The sequence below is a fragment of the Phacochoerus africanus genome, chromosome 1, assembly GCF_016906955.1.
Source record: "Phacochoerus africanus isolate WHEZ1 chromosome 1, ROS_Pafr_v1, whole genome shotgun sequence".
In the NCBI taxonomy this organism is placed as follows: Eukaryota; Metazoa; Chordata; class Mammalia; order Artiodactyla; family Suidae; genus Phacochoerus; species Phacochoerus africanus.
Genome location: NC_062544.1, coordinates 56,360,239 through 56,378,787, shown reverse-complemented (window position 1 = coordinate 56,378,787; position 18,549 = coordinate 56,360,239). Strand labels below are relative to the sequence as shown.

Sequence of the window (18,549 nt, the reverse complement as noted above, 5' to 3'; positions counted from 1 at the left end):
GTAGGCTGGCGGCCACCGCTCCGATTAGCCCCCTAGCCTGGGAACCTCCATGTGCCGCAGGAGCGGCCCAAGAAATAGCAAAAAAAAAAAAAAAAAAAAAGATTAAAAAAAATGGTTCATCTGTATTATAACTAGCATGAAGATGATCATGTAATAGTTAAGAAAAAAGTACTAATTTAAAGGAATTTAAACGTCACCACGCTATCAAAATAAGAGGTTTAAATATTAATAGCCCTGGTACATAATCCACAGAGGTATAAATAGACCAAATTCAAAACGAGTCATTTCCAATGATATTCTAAGGTCATATCTAAAAGATGCAATTCCTCTAAGTTTGGCCACAAATTGTTTTCTTCTGTGAAAGATTTCCTTCTGAATATAAAAAGATGGACATGGTACCATGAAACTTTATTTCAGCAAGAAATACCAGTTTAAAATAAATGCTTTGAAGAAAGTTTATCAAGAGAATGAGTGCTCGTCCTAGTCAGCTAAGCTCACACCTTGTTGGTTTGCTAGAAACACTTGTTGGTTGGCACAAACATGTCCCGCATTGTGTACCCATCAAATAAGATACTGTGAACACTCAAAATTAAGCTGGAATAAGGTATCTGGTGACGTTTTGTGATATTTCTGCATGAGTCTTTCCCAGGTTTTCAAACTGTGGAGTCGCTTCTGGAGTAGATCTGAATCTTCAAGCCAAGAATCTCAGATCTGCAAAGCTGGATCTTGACATCTACTGACCTTTAGGAAAACTCTGCTGAATTTGCACATTCTGGGATGGGTCTCTGTCAATAAAAAACTGACTGAACTGTCATTACGTGCCTAGTCTTTGTGATTAGCTAATGACCCTATATTTGAGATGCCCAATTTCATACGTTCAAAATAAGGAAAAAAGGGCATTTGATTAAAAAAATACACAAATTTTAACAAGGTTCAAAGCAGAAAGCAGTAAAAATTAAACAAAAACTTTTTTTTTTTTTCCTCAGATTATATGACTCAGCAGTAGTAAAATTTTGAGATAACATTTTTTTGCAGACTGACATGTTAGGGAGTACTTTCATTTCAAAATATCATAAAATTGATTCCAAATTCCTTTTGGAAGAAAATGTTCCCTAGCCTCCTTCACTAAACTACATCTCATTATTCAATACAGAAAGGACTATAATATTCTTGCTTTTTTTTTGGCCCCACTGTGCAGTGGCTTGATGTGGGATCACAGTTCCCAGACCAGGGACTGACCCCAGGCTGCAGTAGTGAAAGCACCAAGTCCTAACCACTAGACCCCCAGGGAACTTCCATAATGTTCTCTAATTATGACCAGTATGAAGACAAGAAGTTACAGGACTAGTTTCCAACAAGAATACAAGCTGCATGAAGATTTAAGAATGTGACTTTCACCACATTTTCCCGAGGAGTGCGATTGGACTAGATATATTTAAATGCAATCCTTTAGATTCGTGAGCTGGAGAGTAATGCTGGTATGGAAAAGGAGGCTGAAACCTCCTCCCTTAAACTTTTCTGTGAGTGGCTGCCTCTGTGTCTAAGCACCTCTCTCACCTCAGCACATGAACATCAACTATCCAGATACTCGGGTCACAAGGTCAAACCCAGGCTTCTGCAGGTTCAGCACACTGAAACTTCAATCACATATGGATGTTAATCCATGCAATACATAAGTACAAGGTCTAGCTCATGTCAAAAGCCTAGCTAAGTCTTCTAAGAATATTTTTATATTAAATATTTTTTAATTAAGATGGCCACTCACAAGAGAAATGCAGTCACGATGACCACCAGAATCTCCATTCCTCCCAAGGGAAGCTTGATTTGAAATTGGCTAATAAGTGAACAGGCCTGTAGGAAATGTGAAAACATGTCCTTTATACAGCACTCATCAAGACATAATGCAATATACTTCTAGTTCAGACATTTAGAATTTTCCAACCAATGATTGGGTTTTAGTTGGAAACCCTGGCAGCAAAGAGGGGTTTCTCAATTATTTTCCCAGTCAGGAGGGGCTGGAGGGAATACTTCGGGCCTCCTCTTCTAAGCAGCCTTTAGTTGGCCCGTCTACAGAAAGAGCTAATCTACCTGGACAGAACCAGGCCTGGTCCCGGCACTGACAAACGGCACATTTACCAGGGTCTCCAGTGCCACAGCAACTGGATCTGGGACAGAGGGTGTTTTTCTGCCCCGTCTCCCCTCCCCTCTCTGTCCCCACAGGCCCAGGTGGGACGGAGGTGGGGAGGTAATCACTTCCCATCTACAGAGTAGATCTAGCTTCAATTCAATGGGGAAAGACAAGGAAATCCTCAGACCTAAAGCACATTCTTCTAAGCACATTGCAAATTAGAAGGAGCCTGCCCAGACAAACAGAGCCAATCCAGTGATCCAGTGTACAGACGGATCTCTTGAGAGGCAGGGGAGAGGTGAGCTGCACTTTGAACCATTTTCACACAGAAAAAGCTGCGAAGACTTGGACGGAGTGAAAGGACTTGAGCTCCAGTGATATTTACCATTAGTCAAACAAATGAGTCGTTATATATAGGCTGAGGCACTGGATCCAGATGGTCACAGCTGAAAAGCATATGCATTAATGGCAGAGATCAAACAATCTCTTCTGGCCTTTTCCTATTATCTCACGATAGTGGGGTTAAGATCAATAAACTTCTACCTTAGCCAACACTTATCCTAAGGAGATGAGGTATAGGACTGCTGCCCTTGTGGTGGGCAGGAGGGGTGTGATAATGACGAGCTTCTGCAGGGAGAGAAGGTAGCCTTAGCCTCTGTCTGGGTGGAAGGAAAGGGAAGGAGCCCAACAGGAGAAATGAGGACAGGGTGATCTGTTCAGAGGTGCTCTGGTTGGATACAATTTTCATTGTTGAAAATTATCATGCAGTTTTACTACACTATGTGTATACCTAATTAATTGTATTTCATTCCACATGTTTATATATCAGGAAGCTCAGGGATTTAATTGAATCCTAGCAATTAAAATCAGGGTTCATAAACAGAGTACCTAAATAGATTTTGCCCCTTGTCACTCATATTGTGCCTTTTTTCCACAATATGCTTTTTATAATGATACATTATGTTGGAAAAAAAAAATAACTGATCCATTATTTGTAAGTACATTACAGAACCTCAGATGATTTTAAAAAGGGCATATCTTGACTTACTCAGATCTTCCAAATTTTAAAGTACTTTTGCCTTAACTCTCAAAAGACAAAATACAAAGACAACCTGAGGGCAGGGAAAATGCAAGATAATGCTTTTTAGTTTTTCAGTTTTGCTTTTCCAAGAACCACATTCATTCTAGACATCACTTCTGAAAATCAGAGGGCAGAGGGTGCTGTGCTAGAGTTAGCAGAGCAACTTCTGCGCCTTTAATACAAGTAGGCCCACTGACTCCAAGCCCTGCATGAAATAGCCCTCGAGTAACTGTCCCTGTAAGAATCCTTATTTTTTTAGTTTTAATATTTAAAAGTCTGAGGACGGAATCAAATAGTCTGGACTGATGATCCTTTAAGCGGGAGGAACTGCTAAGGTTGCAGGAGCAGAGCAGGAGGTACCTGCCAGAAGGTGTCAAAGATCGTCACTGCCTGGGCAATGGGGCTCAATGCACGGTCTTGTCAGGAGGAACCGAGGCCAATCTGAACTATCCAGAGAGCTAATGGTGCCAGATATTGCTTAGTAGTCATTTGAAATAGTAAATCACTGGAATTATATGTTTATGAATAATATTGAATTTGTTCATATATTATAAAACTGACCTGTGTCAACAAAAACAAAAGAGCCAATAATGATTTTTTTTGAAAACTCAGTATCCATAGTCTTGGAAATTTAAGTTTTAAATATTAGGGCACCCTAATTAGGGAAGCTAGCATAAAAAATAATGGAACAGTTTGAAAAACCTACCAAAGAGAGAAGACATGATTCTGATTTGGGCTGGTCAGTGTCACGCTCATTTTCCAAGTTTGTACCCCTGAGAAAACTGATAACCATTATACAGTAGGCACGGAAATCAGCATACGTTATCAAACAAAACACTAAAGAGCTGTTGCTATATTAAAATTATATTAATTTTTTTAAAATGCAGTGGATAAAGAATAATGGTCAAAGTTTTAAAATCTATGCTTGGCTTTCACCTAGAATGGAGCAAATGCCAGGCAAATAAACCTCATCTGTTACTTTGACATTTTTCTCCCTTGCCTGCAAATCTGCTTACAATTCCAAAAAGCATATGCATGAGAACACCTGATGATGAACAATAGAACAGAATACAGTTGCTGTGGGATTTGTCTTGCACATATGGACCAGGCAGTTTTCATTAGTGAAATGCTTCTTGAAGGCAGAACAACATGAGAATTCTCTGGCTCGAATCACAGATAGCTCCCAACCATGAGTTGTGTGGACTGAATTTCTGAGTTACTGAATTTTGGCGTTTAGACTACATTAAAAGCACATGAACACTTGCAGTGTAACTCTTGTGAGTGACATCCACCTCACTAACCATGCTTCACAGGATCCCTCCAAGACACCCAGTGCTGCTGCGGCAGCACTGGCAACAGGAGCTTATTGAGATGGCAGACTGGAGTGTCGGGGGACACTGTTGTTAATCATTTGGTTTGTTCTGAAAAAAGTTTGTAAAGGACCACCCTCCTCCACTGGATTTAGGAGAATCTTCATCTTTAGGAGGAATCAAAAATTGTCGGGAGTTAATGGAGCAGGGGCTTCCAAAAGAGACAATTTCACTGTTGCTGTCTGTGGACCTAGGTGAGTCTGGAGATACTAAGTTCCAAGTATTTACATTTGCCTGAGGTCTGTAAGCTGCAATTTTGTCTAAGTCATCATCTGCAGCCAGATCTTCTACAGTAGAGGTAATGGGGAGGTGCATCTGAGGCTTATAGCCTGCCCCCACCACAGGGTCATTTTCTGGTTCTTCCTCTGGTTTTGCCTGAGGCTGGTACATGGACTGGACGTCGATGTAAATGACCTGTGAGGCCCCGCCGGCTTCATCCACTCCTGGGTTCCCTATCTCTTCCTCAATGACCGGTGGACAATAGGACACAACCACATGGTTTTCGGGTTCTGCATCAGAGCTCTCTTCCGGACGCTCAGCTACTGGAGAGATTATTTCTGTATCTTCTATTTTAGGAACTGCTGATCGAGTTTCCAGAACCTCAACATTATTTGGGGTACAAGGATTCATTTCCAATGTTTTAAGAGCACTGTTTCCCTAGAAATAAATTTTAAAATGGATTAGGGATGGCACAAAAGCTGCTGTAATGCCCCTCCTACAAAAAGAAACATTTTTTTTCCACAGCTGCTAATAAAAATGTGTCTCTACTATTCTGTAGTGCACAATAGAGCAAAGCTACTTTTTTTTCTACATCGGTGTTTTCCTTTGCTCAACAGTAGTGGAAAAAAAGGGGACAGTACAGTATAAAATTAAAATTAATAATTTCAGAAGTTCAGCAGATGTTAAAGCTCTGCTATTTTCTCAATACATTTTACTTTGGGTGATATCTGCATGTTAAAAACTTTTCACAAAAGACTAAAAAAAAGGAAGTCAATACTTCAAAGGTAAATGTAAGAAAATAAAGGATTACCTCACAGACACTCTTTTGAAACTGAAGAGCTTTACAATTTTCTGGATTTGGAATATCAGGGTAGAAGGTTTCTTTAATCCTTTAAATAAAGATTAAGCACATTTAATAATAAGATCACCAATTAGACAACAAATAAGTTAATAAGTTATCAGGCTTATTTTGAATACATCAATGAACATTTGAGGTAAAAATGGAAGATGATTTTCAGTGTGATCAGTCACCAACAGCTTTTGAAACAATGCATTGAGAGGTTCTATTTGAAAATTAGAAACAGTACCTTTATTTCTAGAACTGTAATATCTTATGAAAATGAAAATGCAAAGAATTAAAATGGTGATTATGCTATCAAGTCGAAAGTCCAATACAGGCATTACTCATCTAATCAAAATATGCACACTGCAGACCGGACTAAGCATGGCTGACTACTTGGAACATATTTGCATTATGCAGTCCTCCACTGCTGAAAATAGGCCCTGAGCTATTAGAAAAAGGAAGGCTGTTAATCTTGAGGAGCAACTGAATGCAAACAAAAATGAAATTTGTTCAGTGCCCCATAGCTGATAAAAAGAACCAGTGATTATTTGAAATTCCTGCAGAAAAAAAATTTTTGTTAAAATAAGTCCAAAATGCTCTAACTTCTAAACTATCTGCTTATTTTATCTTTGTTTGCATTGAAATCATTTTTAAAATGTGATTTTTGATAACGAGAATATGGTCACCAAAACAGGGTATGCTATAGTTCTGAACTATTACTATTCTGATTTACAAGCCAGGATTGCTAGTGTACATTTTCTTCTTTATCACAGATGACAGCAGTTTTAAGGCGAGTGAGAACAGTCTCAGCATGAACACAGCCCCCCAGCCCAGTTCCGGCAGCTGGGCTGGTCAAGCACTAGGCACTTGCCCCTGAGCCCGCTCACCTCACCTCAGCTCACACCACTCTCACCCTCTCGCTGCACTCTGACACACAGTTCTCTCTCTCCAGAGGATCAGCTCTTTCCAATCTCTGGGCCCTCACAGAAGCTGTTCCCTCTGTCTGGCCCATTCTTTCCCCTCTTCATACCCTTTAGGACCCTGATCCAGCAGAATCCACCAGGAGCCCCAGCTGATCACCTCCACTGAGATGGGTCCCTGCTCCTCTCCTCTCATGGTGCCCCTGCCTTCCCGGCCCCCAAGCCCACTTTGTATGCATGTATTCATTCACTGAGCATGGGTTTAACGTCCTTCCCACTCTCCTCTAAGTCTAAGGACCATGCTCATTTAGTTCACTACTATATCCCCCTTTCCATGCGAGGGGCTGTGCCTATTTGTTGAATAAATAAATAAATGACTGGATTTTCTAACTAGGTCAGCACCAAAACAAGGGAAATTGTGATCATTAAATTACATTTAATCTTATATATAACTACTGACATACTTAGGCCTGTAAATATTTTTTTTGAGCACAACTGCTATTAGTTTAATTAGTAAATACTATAGGGAAAAATTTACACTTTCACCTTTTTTTTTTTTTTTTTGCCATTTCTAGGGCTGTTCCCACGGAATATGGAGGTTCCCAGGCTAGGGGTCTAATCGGAGCTGTAGCCGCCGGCCTACACCAGAGCCATGGCAACGTGGGATCCGAGCTGTGTCTGCAACCTACACCACAGCTCACGGCAACGCCAGATCCTTAACCCACTGAGCAAGGTCAGGGATCAAATCCAAAACCTCATGGTTCCTAGTTGGATTCGTTAACCACTGAGCCATGATGGGAACTCACCTTGTTAACTTTAAAACCTGAAAATAATGTGCCATGTTCTTGCTTAATATTAACTCCAACATTAATTCTGACTAATACAGGTATTTTTTAACTACCTACTTTCCACCAAAAACTTATATGTTAACACATAAACTAAATAAACATGCCCCTGAGAACAAAACAGCAAGAGTAGCAAATCATTACCATTCTCGTTTCCGATAGCAAAGGATACTTGTTACCACTCCAACAATGACTGCCACTGCCACTGGGATGAGAATGGCAATAATTAATCCCACAGCTGAAAAGAATATTGAAAATGTTAAAATCACCATTTTTTAGTATTAACTATGGAATAAATTCATACTACAAGATTAAGTCAGTAGATTACTTGATGAAAAAAAATCCTAACTGCTCCAAGGAAAATAAAAAACTACGCAAACATAACCTTTAAAAAGTGCTGTAATAATTTTTATGTTCTTTAGAGCAGGGCTTCTCTACCTTGACCCTACTAACACCTCTGGGAGATACTTCTTTGTCATGTGTTTTGCAAAGAGGAGGCTGTCCCATGCACTGTAGGCAGTTTAACAGCATCTGTGGGTCTCCAACCACTAGATACCAGTAGCTCCAACCAAAATGTCACCAGGCATTGCCAAGTGTCTCCTAGAAGGCAAAATCACCCCCAGCTGAGAATCATCTCCACATGGTCCTTTATTTAAGGGTGAATGTGAATTCCAACCCAGGGCTAGAAAAAAACATTTTTTTTTGTCTTTTTTAGGGCAGCACCTTCCGCATACAGAGGTTCCCAGGCAAGGGGTCGAATCGGAGCTGTACCTGCCAGAGCCACAGCAATGCACGATCCGAGCCACATCTGCGACCTACATCACAGCTCATGGCCATGCCGGATCCTTAACCCACTTAGTGAGGCCAGGGATTGAACCCAAGTTGTCATGGATGCTAGTTGGGTTTGAAAACTGCTGAGCCATGATGGTAACACCTAGAAAATACACTTATGATCTAAAGGTCCTGGCTGTTGACAAGCTAGTCAAGTCTATCACTCTTCTCCGCTTTCCATCTTAAATTTGTTAGTGTTGTGCTTTATACTTTTTTAAAAGGATATTTCTTACACTCTTCCTTGATATGTTAAAATCACAGAATATTTCCGGCAGAAAAATTTAAAACTATTGACCATTATATAAATTCAACATGAACTTAGAATTCTAGACTTCACATGCATCTTTAATTCATTACTCTCTCAAGTACTCGTTAGGCCATAAGCTTCAGATTACTGATAATAAATATGAAGTCATCCTAATGCCCTTTTAACACTGCCTTCTACCCACTATAAAAGTGCAAAAAAACCCTGAAATTTTAAAACCAACAGCTAGAAACACAATGCATTCAAATATGGAAAGCAACTCAATGGCAACATTTAACTCACAATTTTCCTTTGTCACAACAAACATGCTCTTCTCTGGGCCCATTCCTCCGTCTGTATAGGCTCGTAAGACTAGATGGTAACTGGTTTTACCCTGAAGGTCAGCAATTCTCAGTGTCTTCTGGGATATGTCAGTAATATTCTTAACCTTTACGTCAGAACGACCTATTTTTAAAGTGAAGAAGATTATTAGTGATCTCTACACCGTTTTAAACACATGGTTACTCAAACCTGTCATACCCATATCCTTTTTAAATGAGTGAATGCTGGCCACCTCAGGACCAAGCCCATGGAGCCAGCCAGAGCCGTGTTCAAAGTTCCATCTTTGCCAGTCAGTAGCTATGTTACAGGCCTATCATTTAAACCACTCTGACCTTGAGTTTCTCCAACGTGAAATAGAATATCACAACTTACCTCTCAGGGCTGTGTGAAATTTCTGTGCATATTCTCTACAATACTGCCTGGCATATAGCGGGCGATCAATAAAAGTCTCTTCTCTTTCTCAGAGTATGAAATCCCACCCAACCAAAAGTCACTGGGGCGGGGACACTATCACTCAGGTTGATGGTGCCTGTGAGCCAAGTGAGAAACTCTAGGGAGCAAGAACAGACATCGAAAGAAATGGCCCCAAAGTGTGCAGGCAATGAGGCAGTGTGCCTGAGTTCTCAAATGAGACACTAGTGAGGAAGCCTGTGAATCATTCTGAAGGGAAACGTGAAGAACTATTTAAACTATTGTTTTTAAAATTTAACCAAAATAATACAATAGTTTAAAAACTAAATCACACTATGTAGCTAATAACCAAAAGTAGCAGTTTTCTGTCAGTACCCACCTACAATCACTTTAAAATCAAGTTACTGGTTTCTCTGGGTACTAACTTGCATATTTTGAAATAAACTTAGATTGGCAATGCTCACTTTTAAATTTTAGACATTATCTGCTCCAGTCCACACTGCATCTGTTTCCTCTTACTTCTCCTGGTGTCTTTCATGTTAGCAGATATCTCAACCACCTAATTATCCCTGTCCATTTGTCATGTTCAAGGGTGAGCCACTAAAAGGTGCACTGGAAGCTTGATGTGCATAGGTGGGGTTTATTGGTTGGTGGGCTTTACTCATCACTGGTGGGGAATGACCAGGTGGGTTCCTGGCTTTTCATTAGGATAATACCCCAAATAACAGCATCTTTTATGTCTTTCCTCAGGAGCCATTTACTCTGATCCTCTCATCACCTATCCGGGAAGTAGGCCTAGCTGAAGTCCTATTAATTAGGTGGGAAGGAAGAAGAGGGCAGGTCATACTGTTTATTACGGTGTCCCCTGTCAGAAGGCTCTCTGATTCAGAATAAACCTCTTGTTCTCAAGCAGGGGAGGGCAGTCACATGAGCAGCTCAGAGCTGGCGTAGAACTTGGGGCTTCTAACTGTTCCTTCCACAGACTTTCAATCAATTCCTTCTGTTCAGGCCAGATGCATCCTAATCGTTGGCCTGTAGGATGAACCAAATTACTTCTCACTGATCCCTGACTGTCCACCTAGATTTCCCCATCCTCTAGGCCACTTGGCCAACTTCCATACGTCAATGTTTCCAAATCCTCTTTTTTGCTTCTTAAGTTGTGTGTCTTTGTGGCCTAAAAAAATATATACATATATTTTTTTGCTTTTTAGGGCTGCACCCGTAGCAATGGAAATTCCTAGGCTAGGGCTCAAATTGGAGCTGTAGCTGCCAGCCTACGCCAGAGCCACAGCAATGCAGGATCCTTAACCCACTGAGAGAGGCCAGGGACTGAACCCACATCCTTATGGATACTACTCAGGTTTGTTACCCACTGAGATACACAATAGGAATTCCTCTTTGTGGCTTTAAGCATTTTTTTTTTTTCTATTTTACTCTAATTTTAGCAACTAATCCACCCTAACTAGAAGTCTACATGCTAGAATTTTAACTGGTTCAATTATAAAATTTCTGAAAATCTGAAGGAAATTACACTAGACTCTGGATGTTTGCAGAATCTGATCTTTAGGGCGTCCCTCAACTTTGAAGGTTGAGGAAATGCAGAACCTGGTCATCTGGAGGAGGTGCATTTGCAGCTGCTCTTGGGAGGTGACTCGGCTAGTGCCCAGTTGATCAGCATTTCCATGCAGCCTTGTTGTTCTCTACTTGTCAGACAGGCATTAAATAATTCAAATGATTTCTTGCCAAGGAGAGGTCGTTAGTTGGGAAAATGAAAGTTCTCAAATTGAAGACATGATACGCCTGTGTTGTTCAGCCATGAATAAGAAACATCTGATTCCCAACAGAAATATAATTTAGAGTTTAAAGCCAAAAGTCTGCGATAAACATTTCTGTATTATAAATCTGAGGATTCTCAAAGGTCCCTGGACATAACACACTAACCAATTGTCAAGGACTGACTGTACTTTTCAAGATTTAATGGACATACACATTATCCCTGATCAACAATTAAGTCAGTAGGGCCATGGCTGTGTGGATGGTTCTTGTCAGATAGGAGGAGGCTTCCAGGCCATTAGTTAGGTTCCTGAGTTTTCTCCTCCATCATTACAAGTACAGGAAGACTTTTTTTTTTTTAAGCAATCTTCATAAGATGCTATATGTTATGGATCATGCAAGATTAGTCAGAGATCGTCTCTGTCCTATGAGACTCAATCCAAAGATTTGGATTTAAATGATTTCTGAAAGACTACATGCCATTTATCACATGTGATATAAGAATCTTAAAATTCTCATATTCATCAAATGACTGCATATTCACTTTCCTATTTTTCAGAGAGTTTTGGAATTCAGTATAAACTACTCAGCAGCATTTTCTTCCCTCTTTTTCTTTTCTTTTTTTTTTTGTAGTTTAATAAAGAACTTACAAGAAATAGTATAATTATTCTAGTAATTTACCTACCTGATTCCAAACCCTCCATCTTAAATGTATCTCTCTCTCCTTTTTCAAAGTAAAATAAATATCCTCTTAAAAAGCCTCTAAGCTCTTCCACAGGAATATCTTCCCATTTCACTAAAATTGAATCTGCAGATGTATCCTCAACAGTAAAATTTGGTGCAACAGTTGGAGCTGTAGAAGGAAAAAAGTCAATAGCTAAATGAGGGTTTACTGATACAGAGCATGACCTTAGGTTTTTTTCTTTTCTTCCTTCCTTCCTTTCTTTCTTTCTCTCTCGCTCTCTTTCTTTTCTTTCTTTCTTTCTTTTTTCCAGCCTTGCCTGCAGAATCCTTAACCTCTAGGCTACCAAAGAACTCCAAAGCATTAAAGTCTAATGAGATTTTTAGCTTCAAAGACAGCTAACTTGGAATTAGAATTTCATTCTCTATTTAATCATAAACTTTCATAGATATTATCACACTTTTGCTGTGAAGACACAAAGGTAGAACTACAACTTTTAGAAGTGATACATATCTAGGGAGGTAACCTATGTAAAATCTTTAAGTGGCTACTTAAATAGACTTCATTTACATTTCCCCTCTTTATTGTTAGTTTTAAATTAACAGTTTTTAAATTTGTATAAGTACAAATTAAGTATTTTCTGACACCCAAATTAAGAATTTTCTCAATGACAACAGTAAAACTGCGAAATATAAACACTGAAGAAATGAAGAGTAAGTAATTATAATTTTAGTTTTACAAATTATTTTTCTTCCTTGAACTAATAAATAATTCAATCTCTTTTTAGAATTCAATCTTACAATTATTAAATATTTATAATTTCTCGTTATGCCTTGAACTCTAAGAAAACTTACCCAATTCTTCTATATATCCAATTATAGAACGCAGTAATTGATATCCTTGATTTCTGCATCCATACAGGAAAAAATTATATCTTATGCCTGGTCGAAACTGATCTATAAGATGAAAACAATCAGCAAGCTTTCATAAGTACATATTACTATGAATATTTGTCATTCATATTTATAATAACTCACTCTGAAGTTTCCAAAGCTAATTTTTTTTTTTTTTTTTGCTTTTTAGGCCCATACGTGCAGCATATGGAGCTTCCAAGGCTAGGGGTCAAATTGGAGGTACAGCTGCTGGCCTACACACCAGCCACAACAATGCAGGATCAGAGCCTCGTCTATGATCTACACCACAGCTCACGGCAACGCCAGATCCTTAACCCACTGAGCAAGGCCAGGGATCAAACCCGTAAACCTCATGGTTCCTAGTTGGGTTCGTTTCCACTGCGCCACAATGGGAACTCCTCCAAAGCTAATTTTAAAAAAATTATAGAAATATGGGAGTTCCCATTGTGGCAAAGTAGAAACAAAACTGACTAGTATCCATGAAGACTTGGGTTTGATCCCTGGCCTTGCACAGTGAGTTGCAGATCTGGCGCTGCCATAAGCTGTGGTGTAAGTGGCAGACACAGCTCGGATCCTGCGTTGCTGTGGCTGTGGCTTGGGCTGGCAGCTATAGTTCTGATTGGACCCCTAGCCTGGGAACTTGCATTTGCCGTAAATGTGGCCCTAAAAAGCAAAAAATAAATAAATAAAATATATATACACACACACAAACAGACCTGCATTTTAAAAATTGGTAAATATCCAGAGTGAAAACTGGTTCAACCAAAATTAAATGCATTCACCTCTGCTGTAATGAAAAGTTTAGGGCTGTAACATGACATCACGTTGAAGGGGAAAAATGGTAATCAAGACTTTCATTTTGTTCCTTCAAATGAAGCAATGACAACTTCTTCCCAGATTTGGTCTAGGGTTAGTTTTCTAACCTGTCTCAGGTGCATATCATGACTCTGAAAAGTTCTTCCCTAACTAGCGTTCTTCTTGGGTTGGAAGGAACCCGCTGATATTCCTGTGAGGAAGAACGTATCTTTCTTTCCAAGAAGCAGATACTAAAATTTCCACTCTACCATGACACTACAGTGTTAAAGGAAATGGGCCTTAAAGTCTATTTCTATTTACAGCATCACCATTAGTGTCCTTGAGTTAACTCCACAAGACAAGCAAGAGCAGAACTTAACTTTAATCTAAGTTGGTCATTTTAAAATGCCTCTTCAATACAATGCAACGGGGGAAGTGCTGGGACCACAGAGGTGGACATAACAAGGCCCCTGGCCTGGAGCGGCTGGCAGAGAGGTGGGAAGACAGACGAGGGGGGGGGGTAACTCTAAGACCTTGTGTTAGACTAGAGGGACCTCTCATAGCCTGTGTGTGGCCCTTTCAATGAGGCATCAAATGAATCTAAGAAGATCAGAAAAGAGCCACCAAGAGGTGCTATTTGAACAGCGCCTTGAAGGGTACTTAGTAGCTCACCAGCAGTGATCTAAGAAGAGACTGCTTTGGGGGAAATGGCAGCCTAACAGGGCTGCATCTAATTTGTGGAGTACCATTACTCTCGTATGGTTAAAGCACTCACTCTCTGATTCAGAACACCAGTGGTCTACAGGCTCAAAAGGAAGATGGTCAACCTCTAAAATCTCTTTGCAACTTTTCTCTTTGGGGACAAGTATGCTTGAGGGTCTGATTTTACACTGCATGTCTGTTAGTAAAACCAGTTTTATGTTATAATTATGCATATCAATATTCTATAGGGTTCAGCCACCTTAAAAAGGAAAAGAGTCTGAGTGGTTTAGAGCATTGGGACAATGTTTTGAGATCATAAAAGGGAGAGGAGAGTTGAAAGAGTAGATGAGAAAGGAAGAGGAAACATGCCTATTGTGGCCACACTGTGTCCTAGCAGCTGCAAATAAAAGACAAAAATCCCCAGCCTCTTAAAGCTCTGAATAGCTCTGAGTTGCTTTAAAGTTAAATTCCTGGTGTGATCAAAAACGAGTTTTGTGACCTTGGGCAAGTTACCCAACTTCTCAGAGCCTTTGTTCTTTCAGCCGCAGCAGGGCCTTTGCTCATCTGTCTTGGCAGTGCAAGTCCTCCTTCCCATCCTACAGGTCTCAGCTTACATTTATATCCTAGATATTTTACCTAAAGAGGTACATCTCCACATCACTCCACTCTGCCTGGTCCATGCAGATTATTCTCAAAGCCCAGGTGAGAAAGGATGGAAGAGTGGTCAAGATTTTAGAGTATACTTCCAATGTGTCAGGCTCAGGCAGACACGTGAGGGAAACACAAGGCAAGGGGCAGGGAAGAGGAGAGCAGGGTGCGGCTGGGCACACCAGTTAGTATATTTGCTATAAGAAAGGATAAAGGCTGAGTTCCCATTGTGGCTCAGTGGTTAATGAACCTGACTAGTATCTATGAGGATTCGGGTTTGATTGCTGGCCTTGCTCAGTGGGTTAAGGATCCGGCGTTGCTGTGAGCTGTGGTGTAGGTTTGCAGATGTGGCTCGGATCTGGTGTTGCTGTGGCTGTGGTGTAGGCCGGCAGCTGTACCTCTGATTTGACCCCTAGCCTGGGAAGCTCCATGTGCTGCAGGTGCAGCCCTAAAAAGACCAAAAAAAAAAAACAAAAAAAAAACAACTGTCAGGGTCTTGGCCAGTTACCCATGTGAAGGAGTTTGGCTGTACTCCAAGTAGAACTGGAAAATAATCTGCAGCCACATGTAGGAATCAGTGAACGGGGCTCACCCTTACCATTTGAGAGTGAACAAAGTAAATGAGCAGAATGTGCTCCCTGAAAGGAGGAAATCAGCAGCTGCTGGCTCTCCTGAGCTTCACTAACACCTGACGGAGAAGTGATGACGTCAAGAAGCTCACTACTAACAGGTTCCAGAATTCCCAAAGGCAGAGGCACAGGCTGCTCTCATCAGCTACTCAGAGGGCAGTGACAGTGGAGGGAGGGCTATAACTGCAAAGGACAAGCCTGGAAGTTACCATGAAGGCCTCCTGGCTGAACCTCAGGTGGCACAGTATCAGGGCAGGTCACTGTATGGGCTCCTTAGCAGTCAGGCACTGGGCGCTGCACCCTGCCCACCACTGTGCCCTTGAGCTACATCAGGGCAGGTAGTAATGAGTGCAAGTCCATGGTGCTCAGAGACCTGGCCCTGGGCAAACAAGGGCAAAAAGACAGTGAGTTGAGATCACAGTGCTTACAATTTTGCAGTCTGCTTCTTTTATGAGCATCTCCCTCTGCTGTTAAATATTTAGTGCTACTTACCTTTCCATTCTGTAACTGTGCCATAAATTACTCATTTTCCTATCGGCTGCTTGGGTTGTTTTCAATTCTCACAATTATAAATAATGTTGTGTTGAACATTCTTAGATGCAAATCTGTGCTCTCAGATTATTTCTTATAATAAATTCCTAGACAAGTAATGACTAGATCAAAGCCTATGAATCGCTTTACACAAATACTGCCACAAACCACCTTCCAGAAAAGATAAACCAACCCACACCCAGCCCAGTGGTGAAGGGCTACAGTCACTGAGCTGCAACCAGTCACTCCATGTGTTGCTCTTGTTAGAAATGTATTTTTTGGTGGTGAGCATGCTACGGTGTAGACAGAAGTAGTGGTGTACACGTGAAACTTACATGACGGTATAAACCAATGTTATCCTGATAAAAAGTAAATTTAGAAGTATCTTGAAGAACTCTGAGAGACACTTACCAGATTCTATTACAGTTTCAGTGCTGTTTGAAGGGACTTTTTTCCAGTCCATGAGGCAGGGTTCAGACCGAGATGAGTTACACCATTTAATTACGTAGTCGCAAGTCATGTTGGGGTTGTAATTCCAAGTGAGGAGAATCCCATTTCCCATTCCAACAGCCTGCTCTACTTTGAGATCAGCTTCAAGACAGAAGGATATTTTACCCGTGTTAAAAATATTTTAAGTAAATCTCATGAAAATGGGCAAGAGTTATAAAAATGACCTCACTGTACAGATATCGTAATGTAGTCTGGCTCTTTTTGCTAACTAGATGAACTGTTAGCAAAGTTTAGAAGCACTACTGCTCTTTTTAACTATGGCAATTACCTGTACACACAGATTAACCTGGCAGCTGGAAGAAAACAACAGAAAAGCACAGAGGATCAGGTAGGGATAGAGCAGGGCTGGGACATGGAGATCAAGAGCCATGCAGGCTGGGGCAGAGGGCATACGGGCACTAGAGGGGCACGGCATGGAAACGGGTCAGAGGGCAGGTGGGAAGCTGGTGAAGAGCGCGAGGGCAGGTCAGAACCCCTCCCATCGTCACCCCTGTGGATGTGAGCACCATGAGAGCAGGGGGGCTCGTCCCTGCAGCTCCAGCCTGGGGCACAGACCCTGCAGAGCAGCAGCGCAATGCAGTGAATGATGGAAGGCAGACTGCTGCCCTGTGGGCAGGTGACTGAAGGGATTCTGGAGCCGGGCAGGGATGAATGTGGTGGAGAGGAAAAAGCACCCCTAGAGTACAGAGGGGGTGCTGTGGAGGTTAGCGGAAGGGGGCCAAGTCTGGCTTCCTCAAGTTGCCTATCTCAGCCGAGGTGATAAGGGAGGCCCAAGGCTGGGGGTGAGGAAATAGCATGGTTAGGACAGCGTGGTCAAAGGGGAGAGGGAAATTTTCCATGTAATAGGAGAAAAAAGTAATTTTTTTTTTCTTTTTCAGCCCCACAGCATATGGAAGTTCCTGGGCCACAGCTGAGACCTGCACCACAGCTGCAGCAATGGCAGATCCTTAACTTGCTTCGCCACAGAGGGAACTCTAGAAGTAATTTCTATAATTGATATATATTAAGGGTTCAGGAAAAAGCCATGGAAAGGGTTTTTTAACAAAATGCATGCACAAGCAACTACTACTGGACACAAGACAGCAATCTGGCTTGGAACAGAGAAGACTTTGGATATGACAACTTCCTGGCTCAATGTAACTAAAATCCACAGCGTAAACTTCAGCTGAGGCTGCAAGGTCTCCAACTTGGGAGAGCCTCAGGGAATAATCATTTGTCTGGGCTTCAGTAACTGTCTGAAGACTGATGACCAGACTGTTGTTAGTTCCATAAATTACTATCTCCTGAGAGACACAGAGTAGAGGTATGAATATAGTTCCTGAATTAAAAAGATAATATAGCTGTTGCCTATTGTTGTGAGGGCTGTGAAATACCTATTCTAAATCAGTAGGTTATCTTGTTTTGTGTGTTCACACATCTCTCCCTTTTGTTATTTTTGCCTCCACACCACTGCCCGCGGACCCTTCTTTCTGGTGTTGTGTGTCTGTGAAACGGATTGTGTGCTTCCATTCCTTACTTCTAATGTACCCATGACCTACTGAAACAAAGGAAAGAACCAGTTACTTAACAAGCAGTAAGACACTGCCTCAAGCAAGAACTGAAAAGATACTCAGGACCCACATTGGACCAATTGTTCTTTCTCTAGGAGCAGGTGGCCATAGTGTGGGACGACAGCAAGGTGGGGGGTGGGCAGGGAATGACTCAGAAGAGGAATTAACTCAGAGAGGAGGCAGGGGTGGCACTGAAAACTCCTGATTCAAAAGCCTGTCGGATGGGATTAAGATGGTGGAATAGAAGGACTGGAGCTCAACTGCTCTCCTAAAAACAACAAAATTCACAACTAAAGGCTGAGCAATCTTCAACCAAATGGACCAGAAACCTTAAAAAAGATATCCTACTCCAGAAGACAAAGAGGAGGCCACATCAAGATGTAGGAGGGGTGATTACGTGATATAAACAACCTCATACCTCCCGGGTGGGAAGCCTCACAGACTGGAAACTAACTGGTTCACAGAGACTCACCTAAAGGAGTGAGAGTTCTGAGCCCCACATCAAAATCCCACATGTGGGGATCTGGCACTGGGAGAAAGAGCCCCTGGAACATCTGGCACTTAAGGCCAGTGGGGCTTG

At 41.3% G+C, this 18,549-nt stretch overlaps 1 protein-coding gene across 1 annotated transcript in view; it reads right to left on the bottom strand.

Annotated features, from left to right (window-relative positions):
* Positions 1–441: 441 nt before the first annotated feature.
* LIFR (LIF receptor subunit alpha) overlaps positions 442–18,549 on the bottom strand; it is an 81,649-nt gene continuing 63,541 nt past the window's right edge. Inside the window, exons 14-20 of the mRNA XM_047766721.1 lie at positions 16,321–16,500; positions 12,545–12,646; positions 11,694–11,861; positions 8,786–8,947; positions 7,552–7,645; positions 5,610–5,688; positions 442–5,236 (exon numbers count right to left, since the gene is read on the bottom strand). Coding sequence (XP_047622677.1) covers positions 4,613–5,236; positions 5,610–5,688; positions 7,552–7,645; positions 8,786–8,947; positions 11,694–11,861; positions 12,545–12,646; positions 16,321–16,500 — 1,409 coding nt within the window. The 3' untranslated portion in view covers positions 442–4,612. The remainder of the gene's footprint in view (positions 5,237–5,609; positions 5,689–7,551; positions 7,646–8,785; positions 8,948–11,693; positions 11,862–12,544; positions 12,647–16,320; positions 16,501–18,549) is intronic.